At 40.1% G+C, this 24274-nt stretch overlaps 1 protein-coding gene across 1 annotated transcript in view; it reads right to left on the reverse strand.

The window, feature by feature from the left end:
• Positions 1–2533: 2533 nt before the first annotated feature.
• TEC (tec protein tyrosine kinase) overlaps positions 2534–24274 on the reverse strand; it is a 52860-nt gene continuing 31119 nt past the window's right edge. The window contains exons 3-18 of the mRNA XM_075500028.1: positions 19341–19442; positions 18242–18323; positions 16512–16640; positions 15034–15074; positions 14375–14556; positions 13475–13540; positions 11637–11691; positions 11395–11474; positions 10716–10849; positions 9377–9451; positions 8423–8594; positions 8042–8258; positions 7446–7510; positions 6253–6371; positions 5745–5902; positions 2534–3715 (exon numbers count right to left, since the gene is read on the reverse strand). Of these exons, the coding sequence (XP_075356143.1) occupies positions 3638–3715; positions 5745–5902; positions 6253–6371; positions 7446–7510; positions 8042–8258; positions 8423–8594; positions 9377–9451; positions 10716–10849; positions 11395–11474; positions 11637–11691; positions 13475–13540; positions 14375–14556; positions 15034–15074; positions 16512–16640; positions 18242–18323; positions 19341–19442 (1755 nt within the window). The 3' untranslated portion in view covers positions 2534–3637. The remainder of the gene's footprint in view (positions 3716–5744; positions 5903–6252; positions 6372–7445; positions 7511–8041; positions 8259–8422; positions 8595–9376; positions 9452–10715; positions 10850–11394; positions 11475–11636; positions 11692–13474; positions 13541–14374; positions 14557–15033; positions 15075–16511; positions 16641–18241; positions 18324–19340; positions 19443–24274) is intronic.

Genomic DNA, 24274 nt, shown 5'->3' on the forward strand with positions numbered 1-24274 from the left:
AGATACAAGCAACACGTTAGAGATTAACTTTTATGATTTGCATTTTATGATTTTATTATTTCATGCATTTCTTGGCTTGAGTTTCTTTTCTGATTCACTGTTTCTCAAAGCATTACTAATTTTGAAAGAGCCGTAGTCCACGTCTAAGACACACACTTCTAGCATGTTTTGCACAAAGTTCTTGCTCTTGCAGCAGGTTAACTGTGTTCAGCACTACAAACTCCGCTTCACCCATCAAACCCAAATCTTTACTGTGACCCACGGTATGCCTCCTGAGCTGGTATGTCTGTCAGTTTTCAACAGTATTAGAAAATCAATAATTTAGTAGAAAGCCACAGTATAGTTTGCTTCTAAAAATCCTTTAAAAGACAAGCTTTCAGCTTCTCACATGTGCAAGCTGAGGCTTTCTGTCTTTCCTGCGAGTTAATTCTGCTCTGGAGGAGAGACAGCTCTAGTTCTACCAAACTTTTTATTCATGTCTATGCTGTACATGCTTTTAAGGACAGCATGTGGGAATATCTCCCTATCTGTATCTAAAAGTGGTTGCTTTGCTGAATCCATCATACAATGGATTCATATTTGTGCAGCAATTTTGAAAGTCAAGACAAGCAGTCTGAAGAGCGCAAGAGAAAGCTGGTTGGTATTTTTATGGCAATAATTAAATAGCTCCGTTGCCAAGTACACTGCTGCTGCACAAAACTGCAAGATGAAAATATGCGGCCCGGTTTACTTACAAGTAGAAAGAATCATGTCTAGTTGTCCGCTTAGATTCAAATGAAAATGCAAACCTCTCTTCATCAGTTGTGCCAGTAAAACAGCTCTAGTTGAGCTCTTCGCTCTGATATGAAACATGGTAAACCACAAACACTGCTTGACCCCACCTACTTACCTTTTTTTTAAAAAAAAAAAGATCCAAACAGACTAGATACTAATCTCACATCTGTTTAAAAAAAAAGTGTCTGCTTTCTAGTACCAAACATATTTCACAGAAAAAATTATTAAACTGTAATCAGTAGGGCTAAGTATTTCTTAAAAAAAAAAAAAGAAAAAATACAGATGAATTTGACCCCAACATTTGAAAAATGTTCAGTTATTTTGAAAAAAATTGAAAAAAAATTGAAAAAATTCAGTTATAATAAAAAGGGGAAGAAGGACTGAGTTGCTTAAGGATGAGCGAGCTCATGCAGAAGAGATGATGGTGCAGTATTTCAACCTGTCTTTGAAGACATCAGCAGAGTGAGCAAGACAGCTGCCTCCAGAGCTGTTCTGATCCTTTCCAAAATTAACCATCTAAGGCTTCATTCAACTAAAAAAATGCTTTCATCTAAAAACTAGGTGCCTCACAGTTCCTGGCATCCTAAGTAAGTATCCAACACAACGGCAGGTATGCAGAAATTATCCTCAGGTACTGGGAAGAGGCATGCGAAGGGGTCAGATTCAAAGCACCCACCTCAATGCGGAAATTGCTGCCAAAAGTCAGCAGTTAGCGTGTTTTATCATATAAAAATTAACAATAAATATATACAGACTTAAGGTTCATTGGAAACTATTCATTTCCTGATTTTCCTATGCTTCATTTTTGTTTTAAGGGAAACGTTACTTATTACTGTAGAATTCCTCATGACGTAGTGTTGAAAGTGTTGGCAATGCCATACTTTGCAAGGTCTCCACCGAGAAACTGGGGTGCAAAGGAGCAGTTAGGGAAGGAAAGATGAGCTTGGCTTACCTTAGATCTTCCATGTTCCTTTTTCTACTACAGGTACAAAACCCTAGATTCTCCCCTTTAACAATACATGCAGTTGGTAGTGATTGGGTAGTTTGGACTCAACACTTTAACAGGTTTGTTTGCATAGTTGCAATAATCTTCTGAGATTTTGTCATTAAGAAAAAGGAAATAGCAATTTAAATCTTTTCTGACAGCTTGTAACTTTTCAATGGAATAGCATGAGAAAAGGAAAACATTTCTTCCAAGAAACAAGAAGCTTCCTCCTTTTGAACATAAAGGTTTAGACAAAGCATCTCCAAAATTGATTACAGAAATACTCAAATGCAGCAATGACAGAATGTATTAAGCTAACTACAGTTACCTTTAATAATCTGATTGGAAATAGACTTCACCATACTCCTCTCTGCCTATACTTGCAAAAAAATTTAAAAAAAAAGGTTTTGTGCAATGTTTTCTATTACACATGGCTCAAGGGCACAAGTAACAAAAGAAAAAGAAAACGTGTAATAGAGTTACTCAGGAGGTGGCTACAGCAAAACTGAAGTGCAAATACTCCTCACATCCACTGGTACAAAGTCAGGTTAATTGAAACAGGCTTCAGCAAGGCTGTGGAGACATCAGCCTCTAGCAGAGGGGAATGGGCATGTAACTTCTACAGAGAGTTCAGGCATTTCTGCACTGAACATTTTATCATGGCCGAATTCATTTAAATATATATTCACACTACTGTATATATATATTTAGTATAGAGTGTGTATACACACAGAGATATATACACACATACATGGACTATCATAACACCAGATTCACATGAACAATGAGTTTGGCTTATGATGCACTGACAGTAAATTACTGGCAACACGTTAGTTGGTTCCAAACAATAGTTAACATTCGGTTTATTTACATACATGTGTAGTATGACATTTTCTGTTAAGAACAGAAAGGTTAGATCACTGTACATACAGATGACAGACAGAAAGAGGAGCCCTCCTTAAACACACCTGAGAGTGTACTTCCTTTCATTTACAACCCCATGTATCAAGTTGTGTATATAAGTGAAGGTAGGACAAACTTGTGCTTCAATATTTCAAGAGAAAAACACACTTTATATAAATAAATGCATGGAATTTATATATTTACAATACATACAGCATATAAGTTATTGTATAATTAATCCAAAACAAGGTACTATGGTACACTGACAGCCAGCTGTGCTGAATCTTGGACTTATTTTTCATGAGTAACATCAAGACTAACTGAGAGAGGTCTCTGGTTGACCAAACAGCCTAGAATGTCTTGGGGCGTATCACGGCCCAGTTCTGAAGCAAAGCTTTTTGAGTGTTACGCTAAACTGAAGACTGTGCTCTTAACAACCTACTATGTGCAAATGAAAGAGGCACGTTTTGTGTTCTTGATGTGTCCTAAAACACCCATCAACTGAGAAAAATAATGTTTCTGGAGAATCTCTGGAAACATTTCAATGTCAGTAAATAGCCATTTATAGATACCTTCAATTTTTAAGCATGCAAATCACTACTAATACTACTGCCTGTGTAAAGAGAAACTCAGAAACATGGACTGTATGTACACAAACCCAACCCAGTAAACGCAAATTAGGCTCCTGGGCTTTGGCCACATTCTCTCTCTTCCTCCATAAAGGGCTCAACTTGCCAGCTATGCAATGCTGACTTTTCAGAGAAAACAGAGAGACTGCTGGTATTGCTGAAGATACTGTGCTCATTTCCCAACATCATGTAAAACTTTGTGCTGGAGTGGATCAGATGTTACAGGTTCCCCATGCTGTTTAGCAGCATCCAGCAGCTTACAGAATCAAGCCTTTAAAAAGAAGTGGGGAAGCCACATCTCGGGAAAGCAGCTTCTTTCCTGTACTTGTGCCGCTGTTGTCTTTTTTCAGAAAGCATCTTCACCCTCTGCAATGTCAATGATTGTGTGAAGCAAGTCTTCAAAAGTTGGGCGTCCCTCTGGCTTCTAAAAACAAAAGCATGCACAGCTGTGATCAGAAAGCAACAAAGTCATGTTGATTTTGATAAACTATTGGTCTTGCCATCATTCTGTGGCAGTGAATTTACCACTTCATTAGATGTGACATGCAAAAATATCTCCTTGTGCAGATTTTGGATGTGTCGCTTAGTCTCAGTAAGCATCACCCTTTTTTTTACGCTTTGAAAAGCATAAATAGGTATTGCTGGACTACACTCTTCATATAACTAACTATTTTGCATAGTGCTACACTTTCTCCTTTTTCTTCCCCAACCCCACCTCCCCCAGTGAATTGCTCCAATCTTTCTTTACGCAAGTTGTTCATGTTCCTAAGAATTTTGAGTGTCATTCTCTGAAGCCTCTTTGACTTCAACGTTATTTTTTGGACTCCGAAATGAGACTGTGTCATAGACTTATGCAACAGCATCCTTCGTCTACTCTATTTTCCATACAGTTCCTTATGTGTCATAACATCCTGTTTGTTTTGTTTAATTATGGCAATACACTGAGGTAGTCTCTTCGCTGACCTTGCTGACACAGTTAATTTAGCATCTTCTGAATGTCTGGGTAACTTGCACTTTTCCTCCATTTATCAGCCTCTTTAGATTTGTATCACCTGCTAAATTTTGAATCCTCAGTATTCACTTCCCTCTACAAATCAATAATAAATTTATTAAATGAGGACGGAGGTACCTACAGTTAATCATATTTTATGACAAAGATTGACAGTATCTTGCCATTGCTTGTGTCCTGTTTGTGATTCACAAAGACTCTTTCTCTCCCATGTGATGACTGCTTAGATTTTATTGTTAATAACCCCTGATGAAATCAATAATTTTAATTAATTCATTGATGTTCATATAAATCCTATAAATACATATTAATATTCAAAGATCATTAACAAATAACATATAATTATCTTCCAGGTAATTTATTATTCCATTTTAATGACCATTTCAAGCAGGTTACCAAGTACAAACAAAATTTAATGATCTGTACTTTCCTGGCTCCTGTGAATAGCTTTTTTGAACTACAGACATATTTGTCATTCCGCAGCCCTCCAGGGCACTGTTGGTTTTAATGTATTTTTTGCTGCATAAACCAACTGGTTTGTCAGTTTTAGATCTCCACCCGTTGGTTTGATGACTAATTGCTCTCTGTTCCAGCACCTTCTCCTCCAAGACAAGCATCAGACAGCATGTCAGCTTTATTACTGGAAAAGAGCAGTTTTTCCCCAGCACCCCCTGTGGCAAAGACTAACTAGAAATAAATCATGCAGCTCTTTCCATTCTTGGCTTCCTCGATTGCTCTCTCAAAATTAGAGGAATCTCATTAAATGCACCTACCCTTAGAGACTTTCTGCTTTAATACTACAAAAACTGTTTTATACTGATTTAGTTGATAAAGTATTAAATTTGGGTTTGCTGCCCCTTTGACCCCTGTGAAAATTGTACAGTCAGTATCTTTCTGGGTTAGAAGGATTAATAGTACAGTGTTATTTTTATCTTTCTTTATAAACCTTGGGATTTGTATTTAGATTCAACTGCAAGTTAATCTATATTTCCTATATAATTTATAATCAGATAACAAACTCTTCCTTTAAAAATATTTTTGGTCATTCTGGCATGTTTCTGTAATGATTAATAAACTGAGGCAATATAAAATCAGATTCTCCACCTCTGGGCCATTCCGACTGAATTGTTTTTGCTCGGAGTATTTGTACGCAGATATAATCATGACCAGCACAGATTTAGCAATTATTTCATTTTGTCACTAAATGCCTTTGCATACTTAATCTGACAGTCCGTTTATTTCAGAGAAATTTCCTCAGTGGTTTTTCTTATCACAGCTCTAGTTCAGTTGCAAACCAGGGGGAGATCTTTGTCTTAGCGATAAACACATGAATAGCTGAGAGAGCTAGACACAGTAAGAATGCTGCAATGGGGATTAACTGCTGTTGCTAGATTGACCTTTTTTTCAATTCAAAGACAAAAAAAAAAAAATAAAAGGTATATACCTCCTGCCAGCACATCATCATCATTTCATACACCTGCTTACAGGCTAGTTTAGGCCGGTACAAACGATGTCCTTGGCTAACCATCGTTACCACTTCATAGTTTGAGCTTTTTTCAAAGGGCATTTTTCCTTCTGTAAATACTTCCCACATTAAAACACCTAAAAAAGAAAAAGAAAATAAACATTAAGAAAATAAGCAAATAACTTCTTAAAAATACATGTTTATTTTGAGCCCTGGGCTCAGGATTTCTCATAGATAAATAGTTTGAGATCCATATTCTAGAATGTGTTCACATGGATCATTGCTGAAAACATCTTATTCTAGTAGCATGGGTTTTAATAAATAACAGTTCTAAAGGTCTCTGTGGAACTTTACGCAAGCGTAAAACTGTGGCAAATGGTTTCTCTGAGCTTCTTCTCAGATGTCTGAATCCTTCCCAATAACTGGAGCTTAACTAGTATTGATAAAATGTAAAAATAGTGCTTTCTTTCAATGATGAACATCTTACCAAATGACCAGACATCTGACTTGCTGCTGAATCGGCTATAATTAAAAACTTCTGGCGGGCACCATTTCACAGGAAATTTAGCCCCTGAGGAGCTTGTGTATTGATCATCGAGGACATACCTAAAAAAAAAAAAAAAAATAAAAACATTATATCCTTCAGTCAGCCTCCAAGCCTGCAAATTATAATTTAGATTTGGATTTGAATATTAGAAGCTCATATTGCCACCTAATGGCCATGACTGTTAGCATCACATGATAAAAACAGCTTCTCTGGGGCAGTACGGAGGTTTCAGTCAAGACCCAGCTCATTTTTCTTACGACCTCAGAGTCTTCTCTTGTGATTATTAGCTATACAACACAGGTCTAGGCCACCTGCAAGTTAAAGGTCTGTATTACGAGAGAAAATGATGCAAAAGCGTAAATTTCTTGCTGTGTTTCTCACTGGCCAGTCTGAATTCAGATGTCAGGGGACATGCAAGCTCAGTAGTAGAGAAAGGTGGGCAAGAGCCAAGAGCAGCATGGTCAAACCACAGTGCTTGAACACCTTCCTTGTAGGCACTGCTCCCCACCCCGCCTCACCCACCCATCACCCACCTGATGTAGCACCCACGGGTGCTAACAAGGGCAGGAAATTAACCCCTCTCCGGGTCTCAGCACCTCCCAGCACTTCAGCTAGAGATGTGCAACTCTGAACCATCTACCCCAAGAGGATCCCAAACTCACTGAACAGCCTCTTTCTATCATTTATTTACCAAAATACAGATTAACGACTATTATCTCTGCAGCATGAGCTCTGCTGTCCGAGACAGAAGCTCTAATATGCCTCCTGCATCACTACAAGATTAAAATTTGTAAGATTTTCACAGATGTTACAGAAAGTTGCTAACAGAAGACCAGTCAGACTACGGAGTCAGTTCGAAGCCAGGCCCCTCATGGTAAGCACTAGACAGACTTCTCTAGAGAATAAACTGCCTAGTTTTGATTTCCCAGAATTAAAATGAGTAAGGAAATGGACACATGACCACAGAACGAACAAACTTTAAAGGCACTGGAAAAAAATGACCCAAAGGAGAGGTCAAAAAAAGATCATTTTTGCCTGTAATTTTGCTGGGGGTGTGTTGCCTTATGGCTAAGTACAAGGGTTAGGTGAATTTTCCCGAATCCCCACAAATGTGTTTGCACACTCAGCCATACCTTGTCATTCCAAAATCTGACACTTTGACCACTCCTGAGTCACTCACCAGGCAGTTCCTGGCAGCCTGCAAAGAGAATGGTTAGATTTGGGTGAAAAGCTTGCCGTCTCTTGCAGACAAATTACAACGGCCTAATGAGGACTTTGTCCTCACTGCTTAGCAAGTTCACCAATTTACCAAGTTCAGTGGTGTATTCTCATTATAAAAGGTACATGTGCATTTGCTCTTGATAGTACTGTTTTGACAACTAAACCATTTTGTAAAAAAACATCAGAAAAAATCATCATCTCAAGGGATTCATGAATGGTGAAAACGGCACCAATTCAGAACAGAGATACACTATTATATCAGCACAAATAGCTATTAACTCTTTATAAAAATTTCAGAGAGATTTTATTCCACTTTTGTGGGAGAGAGAAACCTCTCATCATTTTCTGTACAGGGCAATTTTAGAGACTTGATTAGAGTCTCTTCAACTACTTATAATTTTCTGCAAGAACAAAAGCAGTTATTTACAAACAGGCTGTTTCAAAAAGGAATAGGTAAGTTCAAAAATAAAAATTTCTAAGAGGAGTGTATTGCCTAATGGGATGTTACCAGGTCTCTGTGGATAAAGCTGTTTCTCTCCAGGTACTCCATTCCCTCACATACATCTTGGCACATAGTGAGCAGGACGTCTTTACTCAAAACTCCCCGTTTTTGTCTCAGGTAATTGAGAAGGCAGCCATGCTCCATGAACTCTGTCACGATGTAAATAGGTCTCTGTTGTGTGCACACACCATACAGCTGAACTAATTTAGGATGCGTTAGCTTCCTGAAAAGATTGAGATCATGTCGTTATTACTTCCTCCGCCCAGTGCTAGCTCTCCACCCCACAAAACTGCAAAAATACCACCTGCCCAAAGTGTTTTATTTATAATCAGTAAATGGCATCAGAGGCCTGGAACTGGCAATAAAAGTGCCAAGCACACAACTCACATCATCACTTTAGCTTCTTCAATGAAATCCTCTTCATACATCGCACCTTCCCGAATTGCCTTGATGGCCACTTTATACTGCGCTCTCCATTTCCCAAGGCGCACTACGCCGAAGAGACCACTCCCCAGTTCTCTCATGAACGTCAGTTCCGAGGGATTAATTTCCCATTTCTCTATAAAACAAAACGAACAAGAGCCCATGACTGCTGTACTAGGGAACACACCGAACTGCTAGGTGATAGGGAGGAGGAAAGGGAAATGCTGGATTACTAGCAAATCAGGGAATTAGGGAGAAAACGTCTTAGAATTAACTTGGAAAGTGGAGCATTTCTATATCTCACAAAACAAACATTTAGCTAGACATAACCTTTAAGCAGTTCCTGACCAACACAGAAGGCAAAACTTAAACTTTCCTGAAGCCAGTAATTACATGCTGGTATTATCAGACTTGATTTCAACAAGCTGCCATTGTATGAAGTTGTGCCAGTGCGTAGCAGCTGCTCACGTCACCTGATGTGCCATGCTTAAAACAGGTTATTCCAAATTAAAAAAAAAAAAAAAATAACCCCTCCACAAAGATCAAAGGAGCCAAGGTTGAGTCAGAAGTCTGGAGGCTTATGAAGGAGCCAAAGGCACAGGTCTCTAATTGGGCAGAGCTCAAAGTGTCCACAAAAGCGTGGAGGAAGATGCTGAATTCCCCTGGAGCACCGGCGACACATTCTGCCTCTCCTCTCTGCTGCCCTTGGCACCACACACCTACCACCAGCCGTCATGCCTTCGCATGCCGATCCTCTGAGCAAGGTCTCCAAGGTCCAACTTGCACCCGCATAAGTTAGTATAGCCAAACACAAGTACAAAACTAGGTCTTTGCAAAATTTTTAGAAAATATTGTGGCAACTTACATGTATAAAATCACTAGAAAAGCTACGTGCAGATTAATACAACATGCAATTACCATAGCTGAATCCTGCCGTTGTTGGTGCTGTCGTCTTCTTTGGGGTCACTGGGTAACGCAGCCTGGTAACAAGACCTGAGGTTCAAAGATAATTCAAGAAACACAGCTTGCTTCTGAAATAGTGCCAGGCAGCAAATCAGCCATTTGTTCACTGCAAACTGCAACACTGATAACCTTATCGTCATATACAGCTTTGACCATATTTTCTACTATTGCGTTGTTTTGACTGCTCAAAGTGGCTATGAGGGGTGCACAAGAGCACTCACTGCATCTAACGTGCTGCTGCTTCTTTACTGGTGAGAGATGGTTATAGATATATGCATACATATTTGTGCTTTACAGTTATTCTGGCACCAACAAAGGCTGAGGACCCCTTTCAGATCAGAAAGATTATCTAAAAGGTATACCCTCAATGTTACTTTTGATCATTTCCGTTTCACACATATAAACCCCAGCAGTTTCACACCGGGATTTTACACATACAAAATAAATGCTGCATGCTAGCTGAATATTCTCCTAAAATCTTGTCAGAACTCAAAACACCATAAGGTAAAAGCAATGAAGCAATTAAAAAAACAAGTAGTAAAATCAGTTATAATAAATTAAAAGCAGGGTTACGTTTTGGAGCATATATTCTGGAAAATGCCTTTCTGGAAAATCATCAGGAAATGCCAGGTCACCTGAATTAGATATAAACATCTGGAAAATTTTGGTCATGAGGGAAATTTCTGCACAGACTGGACTTGAAAAAATATACTGCATTAGTGTCCGTGCCTTGAACCTGGTTCCTAAACTCTCCCCATCCCATCATACAGTTGGGCGGACACCAGCATCAGCCATCAGCTATAGATCTGAAGTGTCTGACCTTTACAAAGACTGATCTTTAGGGATTTCCTAAACAACACGTTACTGTTCTCCTCATCTGTTTGCTATATGGGAAGATTAGATCATTTTAAGTGGTGGTGACCCGCAGGTAAGAAGCTAGTGCCTGGAGAGTACTCTGGGGAAGTACCATCCCTATCCATCTGCTGTGGGTCACAGCAGCTGATTGAGACGCAATGGGGAGCTAAATGAATGATTTTTCCTGACTCGATACAGCTGTTCTTCTGTTACTCTGGGGACAGGAACATATTTATGTATTTATATATATATATATATTTACAGAAAATCTTTCAAATGATTGCCTATATTGAAAAAAAATGTGAAAACGCAGTGTCTCATGACTTCCCTGAAAAAGAAGGATCTATAAAAACCTAGAAACTTTCATTAAAACCCTAAAATGCCTCACACTCCTTTTCAAATCAACCCTAAGTGACAGAAAAAAATCCAGTTCATCTACCTGCTGCATTATGTTTATGATACTCAATTATTTCAGGAATGGAGTTAAAGAGATGTTTTTCTGCGAGGTAGTATTGCTTCGGTGATGTCACTGTTTCTTTTATATGGTAGTGTCTTATTCCTGATGAACCTTCTCTGGAAAAATAATAACAACAACAGTTAGTAATAATGAAAAATTCACAACAAATGACATTGTAAGAGGAGCACATTGACTAGGAAAAGGAAGCCAAAAGGGCCAGCGCTGGTGCCCGATGTCACATGCTTCAGGAACAGCTTGAATATCAAAGATCCCAAGGACTGGTGACTCGCCTGCATCTCAGTGCTCAGACCAAGTTGAAGGTTAACCCATAAAAGGTTAATTTTCAGCCTGGCGAGCTCCCCAGTCCAGCTCACCATATGCTGACACAAACACTCAGGCTGGCAGGAGGGAAGAGACCAAATGGGGTAGGAAAGCGAGGCCTCCTTCTTTGAGATGCAGTTCAGGTCTACTCTGGGTTAAAGCAAACATGACCTAACCACGGAGTCGAAAAGCTCCTTTTAGTCACCCGTCTTTCCTATCACAGCATCCCTCATTTCTTTGTTGAGCTCTCTCCTGGGCTTTCCTCCAGCCCATGGATTTGGAGATGGATGCAAACGGATTTGGACAAAACAAGGTGTGCAGAGCAGCCACAGAAACTCACCCTCCAAATTTTGTATAAAGGGAAACTGTATACAGGCCAGGCTGACTTGAGTCTCTCACCACAAAACCACCTTCTTTATCCTGAAATGCAAGCACATTGACAGTTTTGTACAAGCGGTTTTAAGCTGCGTGTCTCTTCTACTCGTTCTGTGATTTGCGCATGCCAAAATAAGCATTTGCTTTAATAAAAAAAGCTAATTTACATGAATTTCATGGTTAATACCGCAAGACTGCTGTACTCGCCTCGTTTCTGAGGAGCTGCTCTGCCTTGCTTCTGTTCAGGTTTCTGCTGTACCACCTGCAACACAACATCAGTAACCAAAACTTCTCCAAAGCACGTGATTTCCATAAGATGCTTAAAGCAAAGTATTACAAAGCTACAGATTCAATAATTTTACAGTAACAAAGGTCAACAACTGACCTTTAGTTAATGTACAAAAATCAGCCTCTATTACATTGTGCAGTTATCCCATAAAAATGCCCTGAAACAAATCCAGTGAGATCCCACAGAAGCCAATAAAGTTCAAGTAAGGGAACTACTTTTTCAGGAAAAACACTTCTCAAACGCGCACAGGCTGATGGCAGTAGTTGCTCTGATCGGCAGCCCAAAGGCTGGCTGACAGCCCCAGAGAAGCAGCTGCCTGCACGCTGGTCAAGCCACCTGCGGAGCTGGCTGCTAGACCGCCGTTTCATTCAATAACTTCACGGCTTTGATTTTCCAGGGAGGACCCACCTACCAAAGAAGAGTTTGAAGCGAATTAAATGTCACGGTTGCACATCCCCAAGCTTGGTGCTGCATGGGCAGGTTAAAGCAGCCACGGAAGCACTGACATTTCAGCCAGCTGCAGCGAGTAATATAAAAAGGAAAAACGCGCAGCTCGCAAATGGCACAGTGCAATCATTTTGAGCTATGCTGTCATGGAAGTAACTGAGCAGGGAAGTGGCACAGCAGCCTCTAATCAAGTTCTGCTGTTCCGGAGATAGTGGTTTCTTGCAGTTGGTAGATGACCTGGATTAATCCTCCCTGGACTGCGTGGTGACTCAGAATTATGGCCCCTAGGTGGTAAGGCACAAAGTGGCTGGACCAGATAAGGCAGCCCAGTTCCTTCCTTCCCTTTCTGCCAGCCCCACAGCCCAGCCCAGAACAGGGCAGGGCTCTTAAGAAGAGCCTCTAAGATGAGAAAGCACAAAGAACAAGTAATTCCCTCTAGTGAAGCTGAGGGCAAAATCCCAGAAGAAATTCTACCTTCTGGCAAAACACAGCAGTAGGAGCCATATGTGGCTGAGAGTAGAGTTTTGGAGCTACTAATGTGATTTCATAAACTGCTTTTAATTAGGATTTCCTTCCAGCTCCGTTTTATCTAAAAGTCATGAAATACGTCTTAAGTTCTCAGGCACAACAGTTTATGCTGTACTGAAGTTTGAACATCAAGAACAACAGGCTTGGAGTCTACAGTGTTAAATGTAAGTGATGTTCTTAAATAAGTACTCCATAATGAAACATCAACTGGAAAAAGCATTTTTTTTTTTTTAAAGCTATGCTTTTATAGCTGATAAGTTATATGCATACACTGAGACTTAAAATGCACCAAGTGATATATTTTCTTGAAAATTAGAGCTGCCTTCCAAAATCTCAGATCTGTTCTGTTTACTTTGAATGATTTCCACTGTTTCTACTCTACTACCTTACTGCCACACACTTTGGATAGACATGTCACTTTAATATTAAAAAAAAAAACAAACATTCAGCATACTTATAACGGGTAAATTTCCTTTAAGGCTTCCCTTTGTCTATCAGAGAATTGGGAGGGTTTTTTTTTTTTCACTTTAACAGTGATAGTCTACAAATTGCATGCCTGATGGCCATCTCGCTAACTTGACTCTACATTATAAATCACAGCAAAATCAATGAGGAGAATCAGAACAAATATATGCCTATTTCAAATATTTAAGTTTCATCTCTGAGATAATTGCTATAGTATGTAAATAATTGCTTTCAAAACTTTAAAATTACATTGTCATTCTTAAAGCACAGGTTTCATTTTATGATCTTCCAGATTTTAATTCAAATATTCACTTACTCATATTGATCGAGGTTGTTGGACTTCTTTCCTGTTACATAGTTGCTTGGAATATATCCTTGTTTTCTAAAAAAATACAGAATATATAATCTGAGTGAAAACATGTAAAATTGTATGCCTAGAAGACAGTGTTTCATTCTGCTAATTACCAGAGGTCCCTCGCTGTAATTTATTTATTACTGACCCACCCACTCTACTGCTGATTATACAGAAACTAATTTTCCACATCAGCATTTCCACATTAACTTTCAGTGTGCCTACAGAAGTGACACGGGCAGCAGCAATGTCCAAGAAAACCAGCAGAAGGGGTGAAGAAGAGTGACCCTCTGCTGGCTCTGTCACTTCTGCGCTCGGAGGTCCCAGTCAGTCACTGGAAATATGTTTGGAGCCTGCCACAGCCTGATAACTTGCAATTACCCCTAACATATTGCAACAGGGACCTGATAAATATTGAAGTATGGAAACTTTCACCTTTAAAACCGCAGGGAAAAATTTTAATCCAAGGAACGTAAAGTTGTAGTCATTAAGGCATCTCACTGCAACTCTCTCTCAACTCATTCAAAGATTGCCCCTAATGATCCAGCTATTTAATAAGATGATGATTATTCAAGTCTGGAAGTCGGAGCCTGCTGAGCTGAGTGTTAACCATACTGCTCTCTAATGAGCTGTTCCCCAGGGAAGCGGGAGTACTGTACCAGTCTAGCGAGGTTTTGCAGGCTGGCTGATGCTTTAATTGGGAAACCATAAACTCTTAAATTGCTTTCTATGTGGGAATAAAGATATGGATGAGATTTCAGGGGTCTAATACAGTTATTTGTTGACACATAGTCAACATAAACTACTACAACATGGAAATAGTCTTATGAATTTTATAATGAAAAATAAGGACCTCCTGTTTACCCATATTTGTCTCTCGCCTTCCACCAGTGAATGTCGTTCTTCTCAATCACCGTATATTCTTCACCTTTTTCTAATCTTAAATCATGATGTTCTGTAGGCTCAAAGTCATACATTGCTACCACTATCTCCTCCTCTTTGTTGCCATTTTCTTCAACTGGAGGAACAGGCGGCGGAGGCCTTCGCTGAAAACAACCCAACATTATTATCAGTCCGCTCTGCTCCACGCCACCCCACCCTTACCCAAGGCAGCAGCGCAAACCAGCCGAGCATCCTGGAGGCGAAAGCTGGGCTAGCTGTGGGTTGCCCCAGGAGTGAGCTGCGGTGGCCCGGTGAGGCAGCTGGGGCACGTGGAGGATGGTCAACACGGGTGCTACCCATGGGGCTGGCTCACGCTGCAGCTCTGCAGCTGCCGGTAAAGGGCAGCGCTAGCCAGCGTTTGCTTTCCAACCCCCTCTCCCACCAGCAGCACAGCTACAGCTAATAGGTGCCACTAAATTTCAATGGGATTTTCTCCAGCCTGGGCTTGAGATAGAGCGTGATGCCCATTGACGCATACGGAAATAGACCTTTGCTGTAGGATATGGAAAGAATCACAGGAAATCTAAACACCATCTCAAAACCAGCAATTATCTATTAAATATTTTAAAGACACTACCTACCACACTTTTTTCTGGCATTGGAGAGGGCAATCTCATTACACCTAGAAACAGAGCACAGGAAAGGATCTGTGTCTATCCATTTAGCTATAAATTTAAAAACTGAATTAAAGGTTTAAAAGGTTTTAGTATCTTAACTAGCTTTCAGGATAGTTTAATAAGTCAGAAAGAAAAGACAGCTCCAGTTAAGCATTAGGAAAACATTGATTAAATATTCTTGCAAAGACATCTTAAATACAACGGCAAGCTACATTCACCACAGGATTTGGCAATATCTGTGCCACACCCGAGCGTGCCACGCAGGCACCCCTGAACCAGCCCTCAGATGCAGAAATATGAGAAATAAAAAAAGAGAGAGAGATAAAAAAAGGTAAACAAAAAGGAAGCAGTGTTCTTGTCACCACGATAATCTAAAGGTCTGTTCCTATCAACATCTGCTCTTCTAAAAAAATAATACTTCCCCTGACACTTGCTTCGCTAAATAAGGGATAAATGTTGTATGTATTTTTTATTACTTTTCTCAGGTCCAAGAGTATTTTTTTTTCTCCTGTCCTGCTTTTTTCCCTGTTTAAAAGGTTGAGCTGTATGTCAGGTTTTAAATCTTCTTGACGAATAAGGCTGACCAAGAGCCACTGTTTATTCTTCAAGTCTTATAATGCTACTAAATCCACAGGTCCTCACCATTCCCATGTAAGGCCCTGATGCAGGAAACCATCCGGGCACTGCTGATTTCACTGGGAGGTAAGCAGTGAATTTTCCTTAAATCAAGAACTAAATAATTACTGTATCCTTATGTAGGACAATATTGCAGTAAGGGTCATGCTTGCACATCTGTACATGCTACAGTATCTGCTGCTGAACAAGCAGAACCTGTGATTTGGATGCTGGAAGATGCACGTGCCTATGGAAGTCACGGTTCATCCAGGTTCGGCATACGGACATTTACAAGCCTCTAAGAAAATTCAGTCATGTGTCTGTAAATACATTAAGCCTTCTTGTATCATTTTTACACTGGTGTAGTAACACTGAATGCAACACAGTTATTATTCTTTTACATGGCTATGTAGAAGTTATTTATTAAAACTGAAGAGCTGGCAAGGATTTCTAGCTGAATCTTTTTCGCCATCAGGTTTTATCCTCAGTCTGAGGTAAACACTTGGTGAAATAAGTTTCAGATGGGAAAAACAAACCAAGTGAAACAAATTCAGCAGCCTCAATGATTCCTTTCAGCTTTTTCTAAACATTTTTTGGCAGGACAGTTCACTGACTTTTACATTTTTTACAAAATGCTTGGAAATTAAACAAACATTTTGATTTGCTTTAGGCACAGCATCACTGATTCACTCTGCTCTATAAATTTGCCTAATATCTAGGGCATTCAGGTATGATGACAGGATCATATTAAAAAAAAAAGCAGAAAAATATGCCAGAACAACTTCATATGAAAATGTCCCTATGTACATACATTCCTATGTACTTACTGTTTTCAAAAAGATTATATTTTTCACAGCCAGGTGCTAATTTTTCTGTCTGTCTGCAGCACTGATAAATTCCCTCTGTCCAGAATTTAGGATGATATTTTACCATTATATTGCTGTTGTTCTTTATTTCTACAAGAAAAAGAGCATATATTGAAAGATATTTAAAAAAAAAATCTGCAAGAGGGACATTTTTAATAAATATTACAATATCTTTGACAGGAGGCATAATCTTCACTTCTTATTGGCCTTACTACAGCATCGCTTCTCTTAAGGACCTTCTCATAAGTTTTACAAGGGGTGACACAATGATAGTAGAGGACATTTTTAGGATAATACATGACTTTGTTCCCGAAGAGAGTGCTATACTTCCTGCCTAAACTGGCCACCCCAGCAGGGGCAGGCGTTTGGTGCATCCACGCAAGGAGACCCAGGCACCCACCTGCACCCTGCGAAGCAGCCAGGCAGCTGTGAGGGCCCTGGGGGCTCTGCCTGCCCCTTTTCTTTTTATTACTGCTGGAAGTGACTCAATGTCCTCTACAAATAGTGTTCTGGATGGAAAGATAGCTGACATTTATCGCTATTCCATGGCACAATGCCTGTGTTTGGCTTGAAAGGCTCCTTACCCCCATCCTACAGGCTTGCTGAGTTTCAGAGATTATTCCCTGCCCTGTAGTCCCCAGCCCAGGAATTATTTCTTATTACCTGACAGAGCACCTGCAATTAATGCGAACATTTCATGGTGGCAGATAGCATTAAGACGTTCTTGAAAAAAACATCTTTACTCACTATGATAGCATTTATCAGATCAGATCTCAGTGGAGATGCTTCCTGTCATTTTATATCAGCATAAGACCATCATCAGGCCCACAATGTTGTCTAGCTACATTCAAACAAAACTTTTCAGTGATGCCACTATCTAGCTTGGATAAGCTTTTGGATGGTTTACACATTGTGCAAAAAGCATACAGTCAAATTCTGATTGCAGCTGGACTTCACAAATCGAATTAAATCAGTCGGGGTGTTCGATAATCCCAGGACCCATTATCACATGCTGTGTATGCAAATGATGAACTGGACCAATAAAAATAAAAATTGGTGGATACATGCAACAGGAGGTCTACCGTTTTATTTTTCTAGCTTATTGTGGTTTGATGCCAGCCAGCAGCTAAGCACCCACGCAGCCATTCGCCCACTCGCCCCACCCAGCAGGATGGGGGAGAGAACAGAAAAAGCAAGAGGAGAAAAGTTGTGGGTTGATATAAAGACAGCTTAATAACCAAAAGAAAGAAAAACAAAAAAGTGATGTAAAGGCAATCACTCACCACCTCCCACAAAGCAGACCAATGCCCAGCTAGTCTCTGAGCAACGGCCAACGCAGATGCCAAAAAACCCCAACCCCCATCTTCCTCTACCCCAGTTTTTATTGCCGAGCACGACATTATATGGCCTGGAATATCCCTTTGGTCAGCCCAGGTCCGCTGTCCCAGCTGTGTCACCTCCCAGCCCCTTGCCCACCTCCAGCCTACTCGCTGCGGGGGCAGAGGGAGAAAAAGGCAGAGCCTCCGCGCTGCGCAGGCACTGCTCAGCAACAACTAAAACACCCGCGTGTTTGCAACACTGTTTTGGCCACAAATCCAAAACACAGCACCAAGTTAACTCCAGCCTGGCCAGACAGCTCAAGTAAAGGTATCTAAACATGTCAGATGTTACGTATGAGCCGTTTCCATTACCTTCTTTCAGATTCCTCACCCACTGATCCCGGCTTTGTGCACTTGGTGCAAAAATATAAAGTGTATTAGCATCATATACAACCTGGAGGGTGGAAAAAAAAAAACACAAATCAAAAAAGACATTCACCTGGTAATATTCATTTATTTATTCCTCAGGAAACAGAACAAGACAAATGACTCTTACATTTGGCAAAATTACTGTCCTCAGCCAGAAAATGCAGAAACTGGGAAAAGGTTATTAGGGTTTACTATCCATATATGATGCTTCCAGTAGAATACAGAAGGATTTTGTAATGGTACATTATCTTGAGAGTATTCCTTAAAAATGTTTGCTTCACACTTTGCTTTGTTCATTCTTCTCCATGTGTTTTCTAAACACAGTTCAATTTAGTCGCTAAAGCTATTTCATAATCAGATATCCTTTGTTCCCAGCCATAATTCCTTGTGATTCTCTACTGCTCTGGGGTGATTCTTGCCTTCTTTTTCTTCACTGCATGTACCGGTGGAAAGCAAGTATTGCCCTGGGAGAAAGGGGCCAGAGCCCCCTCTCCAGCAGTGGAATTCACCCCTACCCCCTCTATTGTAAGCAGGCACAGCATCCAACCCCCTATATCTAAACATTTCTTTTTCCCCTCTAAGCACTTTGTTTTCTACGTTTATTTCCATTAAGTTCACAATGGGAGAAAATGCAACAAGTTTTATCTTGATTTTCTTATTCCTATATAATTTAATGGTAATTAAATTTAATTTAATATGAGAGAATGAAGACAGGGAAAATGGGCTGCCAGCTAACCCGTTTTGGAGGAAGACCAGGACAAGGCACTGTCCAGGCAAAACCCAAGCAGAGAGGGTGGGGGAAAAGAAAAAGACCAAGCGTATGAGGCACAGCTGCCAAGGGAGGGGACTGCAGGGGGAGCAGAGCTTGCCGGGGATGGGTTTTAATCACTGATCCTCAACCCCCTCCCACACAGCCCCAGAGAGCCAGAGAACAGGCTCAGTATTAAGAAGTGACAGTAATTTCAAGCAAGCTACATCCAAATGGCCTGGCGCTGTTGATAAGAGCACTGTAATGTATATATTTTATGTAAAAGGAACATACCTGAAATGGATATTTATTTTGACAAGGAATAAAACCATCACTGTTTACAACTTCTACACATTTAATCCTTGAAATATCCACAGATCCTTTTCTGTACTTTTTCTATAAGAGAAAATAAAAAAACATTATGTAAAATATAACCAATTTATCTAATTCTTTTTTTTCCCCAGCAGAGACTTCTTGCTTTCTTTTCCACTTATGATACTGATAGTGCTTTAACTGCAGAAGTTGTTTATAAAATGAGAGGGAAGAGAGAGGGTATAAAGATCTACACTGCTGAAAGTGAACAGAGTACAATCTAATTGCTTAGTAAAAAGTACCACTTCTTTCTACATAAAGTTTCTGATCAGTTGTAACCATAGGTTTAATCTACTCTTCTTTACAAAAATAACTTGAGTACAGATGAAGGAAGGCTTCCCTCTTGCTGATTTTAAATTACGATTAAAACCGGTGAGGGAAATAGGTGACACTGCATCATCTCATCTGCTCCCTCACTCTGTTGCTGAGTGCTCTCACCATTTTGTGGCTACCACCGTGTTTCACCAAGTTTCCAGAGAAACGGGGATGCTGCTCCGGCAACACAAGTTCCTGCTGAGGCAGGAAGCAGAAGATGGGGGTGAAACCCATCCCTGGGTCAAGCTGGGGTCTGTGTTGAAGGAACTTCTTTGACCAAGGCTAGCAGAAGCCCTGAAGAAGCAAGGTCAAAAGCACAGACATCCGAGAAGATTTCGCTCGCCTAAACTGATAATTATGAAGATTTTAAAGAAGGAAAGGAGTGCCCACGGCGCTCAGCAGGTGCTGCCCAAAGTAACAATGCATGGAAATACAGTGTAGTTCAACACTGCAGAGAGGAAGCTCCTTGGAAGAACAGCCCATAACTGGAGGTTATGGCTGGGTTTGGTATGGAGGGAGGTTTACTACATGTAGTTAAAGAACGTGTAGACTAAAACCCAGTACACACCACCTCCCACGAAATGTAACAGTGAAGTCTGCACACAAGCGGACCTTTTTAAGGTGGCTGTTTCTGAAGGAATTGTTTGAAAACATTTTCCTTTACCTGAAGCACAAGAGGCTAAAAATGAGAGCCTAGCACAGAAATTTACAACAAGCTCTATTACGTGGCAAAGGGAAACACATGAACAATACATTTGTGAGAGCAAAATGATGATGAATCTATGGAGACTGTATAGGGCCAGCTCCCACTTTTGGAAGAACCAAGTCTCTAATAGGAGAGGAAGTTTCTACTGGAATCCAGAACAAAACAAAAATGGCAGCAGCTCATGGCGGGTCCTGAATTAATCCACATCAAAAATTTTGACTTGCCAAGCACATCCAACACATCCAGTCCAGAGTGCAGCTTGTGAAAGATGGACACTGTTCACACAATGTGAAAATAATTAGTAATTACTGAATTATTTGAGATACTCCAATCCTTACTCAGCTGCCCTCTTCTCTCCTGAGGATGGAAATTTCAGCCCAAATAGCACAAGTCTGGCACAATCATAAGCAACTGAAAACACAGTCTTATAAACAGAACCAAAGAGTAATGTCAAATACAGCTGTCACAATTCCACCGCCCTAGAAACACAATAGTTGCTACCCATGGAAAACATGGAAGTTTCGTCAGCATTTAAAACACATTTAGTACTCTCTTATGTATATTGTTATGAAGAAAGCAGGCAGAGAAAACGTGCGCGAAAATTCATGCACGTCATGGTCAGCATCAGGAAGAGTGACAGGAACTAAGTTCAGATAAAGCTGAAACTGTTATTTAACATCAGAAAAACCAACCGTCCGCTCCAAAAAGAAGCCCCAATAAGGGCTTTTTTAAGGGGGGGGGGGGGGAATTAGGCATTTTAATGAACTGTTAAAAAAAGTCAAATCATAAACATTACCATGAACTGTACTACAAAGCTGTAGCATGTTATGCTGAAAAATAATTTGCACCAAGTATACAACCTTGGATTTTTGATCAAAAAATCATTTCAAGTCTTCTGTTTATTTTATGGTATCCCCTTACTTGAACTTTGCCCAAAGTAAAACATACATTCATGCAAATGCCAAAAATTGAGTTACTCAAGTCTCCAACACTTGCTACAGCAGTAAGTATTGCTTCCCCCTCTCCTTGTCACTGCGTGGCAGGCCCAGCAGCTTCAGGGCTGCCAGATTAGCCAAGGCAGAACAGGAGGATCCGAAAGAGATGCACTTTTTCATGAAGCACAGAATTAAACACTCCACATAACTGTGCTGAAGACACCTCTCCAGATCTTTTCTCCTGCACAACATACAAAGAAGAAGAAACGCTTGCCACTTCTGTAACATACCTACCCAGCTTTCTGTGTCCAGAGGGGTACTCATGTATTGCTTGGATCCCATCTGCTGGTTAACTGAGGTTGTGGGACAGAGAAAGATGATATGCATTGGCTTTTTTATCTGGAATGACATAAATTCCTTGGAGGAACAGGCTTTATTACTTTCTCTGAAGCCGCCTCTCCTCCAAGACTCAGCAATTTTCATGCCGATTCTGGCATTCAGTGAGTGCTCACTCAAAAGGAGCATACATCTGCCATAAGGACAACGGACAGCAATCCAGCAAGGTAATCAACTAACATTTTGGGGAAAAAAAATAAAGCAAACCTCCTGATGCACAGCACATCATTCTAGTAATCATATTTCCTAAGTTGTCCCTTTGTGCACTTTCATGATTTAAGGTGGCTCAGTTTGCTTCACCATGAGATGCTAAATCAACTCAAAGTTGACCTGCCTTACAACTCCATCCAGCAAATTAAGCTTAACGTCAGAGAAGATTCTTCTATTTTTGCACACTTTACAGATTTAAAGAAACTAAATACAAATGTACTGCTCCAGACATGTTTCAGATTGCATCAGAAGCAACAGTTATTAATGGCCAGCAGGCTTCAAATTGTCAGGTGTGCAGCTGTGTTTTAGCCAGCATTTCTCACTATTAAACCAAGGGGCACAGGAATGACTCAAGAAAAACACTAAAAAGACTACTGCAATTTCTATCCCCTCCCTACTTAAATGATTTCCCTTTATAATGGGACATCTTGCACACCATCACTGCGTGGCATTTGTTCTGCAAGCCAAATGGCTTGCTCTAGACCCAGGTGTGTGGCAGACATGAAATGCAGAATCAAGGGAGAGCTCAAGCCCTGAAGCAGTTGGGAAGTAGAGGTGCAGGCATGAGCCAGCCGTGAGAAATCCACCCACAACCACTCTTTCCAACAAGTGACCTCTGCTACAAAAAGACAAAATTAGTACAACGGCTAATTATGCAATGTCGAACCATAGGAGGCAGAGGGACATTTTTCACAGTTGTTTTTGGAGGTGGAAGATGGCTAACATAGAAGAAAAAGGTTAGATTCACTGTAGAAATAGTGGCATTTCACCAGCACATTCATGCATGCTGTCTCAACCGGACACAAGTATTAACGGAGGGTTTGGAAAAAATCACAGACCAGTGAACCCAAGGGACTTATCAAAGCCAGTCCACCCCTTTTCTGAAGATAGATATATGCCTCTAGAGGGAGGCCTATAGAAGGAAACATGGTTAAAACAGTAATAAAGGTATAAAAATACTATATGCCAATAAGAATAACAAATAGATAAAAATATGCGCTTCAAAGTCATACTAAAGGTTGTTTTTTTTTTTAAAAATGTATCTGCTTGCTGAAAATAACAAAAGGGAAGTGACTATACAGAAACTACTATACAAAGCTTCTCAAAATGCAAAATGCCATATGTACTTCATACTTGCCTATGCTTCAAAAACTTGATTTACAGTTTCAGAAGCCCTGCTCCTTGCTCACAGTGAGGATGGCCAGTCCAGGCAGTGAGTCTTGTTTCCACGCAATGCAAAAATAATAAGCTAATCCTATTATTTAACATATAAGACAGTAATATCTAGAACTTGTAACACTATAACAGATGTGGAACAAATATACGATTACACAATTCCTTTAAAAAAAATAATCTTAGAATACAGGAAGACAAGAAATATCTAAGCGTTAGATAAGTATACAGTCAAACAGCTCATCCTCTGTACACTTGGAATTACTCCTCTGCTGAATATATTAGCTTTACAGCTTAAGAAGCCCATATTCCCACTATCAGATAAAATGTTTCTTCAGTGTATTTCCTCTTTGCTGATGAATATATTGTGCTGCTTACCCTCAGAAAAGTGGGGTTGGGGAGTTAAACAATACAAAGCACACTCCACTTGGAAAAAACTCAACGAAAACAAGTTATGTCAAGAAATAACTAGGTTTTGTCTCGCCCATGCTGGCTGTCTGTCTGTCTCTCTCTCTTTGTTGTTCATACTGTTTCTTTCTGCCATGCTTATCCCCATGTAGGAAATCCTGAGGTCATCAGCATGTGACCCATGGAACTTGTGTTCTTACAAGCATAGAAGGTCTCAGCATTAGTGACTTCTCCTTTTATGGAGCTGCTCTGCAACATTACAAAACCTCAGAAAAGCCTGGCTAACTCAACATCCCCTGTAGAGAACTTCTCTGGTAGAATCTGCTCCAAAGCCAAAAGTAAGGGTGTTTGCATTTCTGGTTTTTGTTTGGTTAGGGTTTTTTTAAATAGCATTGCCATTTAGCGATAAGAAGCACTGGACATTGCTGCATGTCCCTCTTGAGAGGCATTTTCACCTAAGCAATTACTGATTATGCAAATATAATTACTGTAGCTAGGTGTTAGATGGGCACATTTTCCATCCCCTTATTTTCCAGTGTGTCAGATATGTTGAGGAATGCCCTTCCTCCTTTCAATTCATTTTTTTAATTATTATTCTAAGAAAAGCAAGTATCAAGTATTTCTATTCACCTTTCCAAAATGACTAGAATCGAGATAAAAAGTGAGAGGTGATTATTATTCTTATCTAGTCTGACCTGATCCAAGATCTGACT

The sequence above is a fragment of the Mycteria americana genome, chromosome 4 (genome assembly GCF_035582795.1).
Source record: "Mycteria americana isolate JAX WOST 10 ecotype Jacksonville Zoo and Gardens chromosome 4, USCA_MyAme_1.0, whole genome shotgun sequence".
Classification (NCBI taxonomy): Eukaryota; Metazoa; Chordata; class Aves; order Ciconiiformes; family Ciconiidae; genus Mycteria; species Mycteria americana.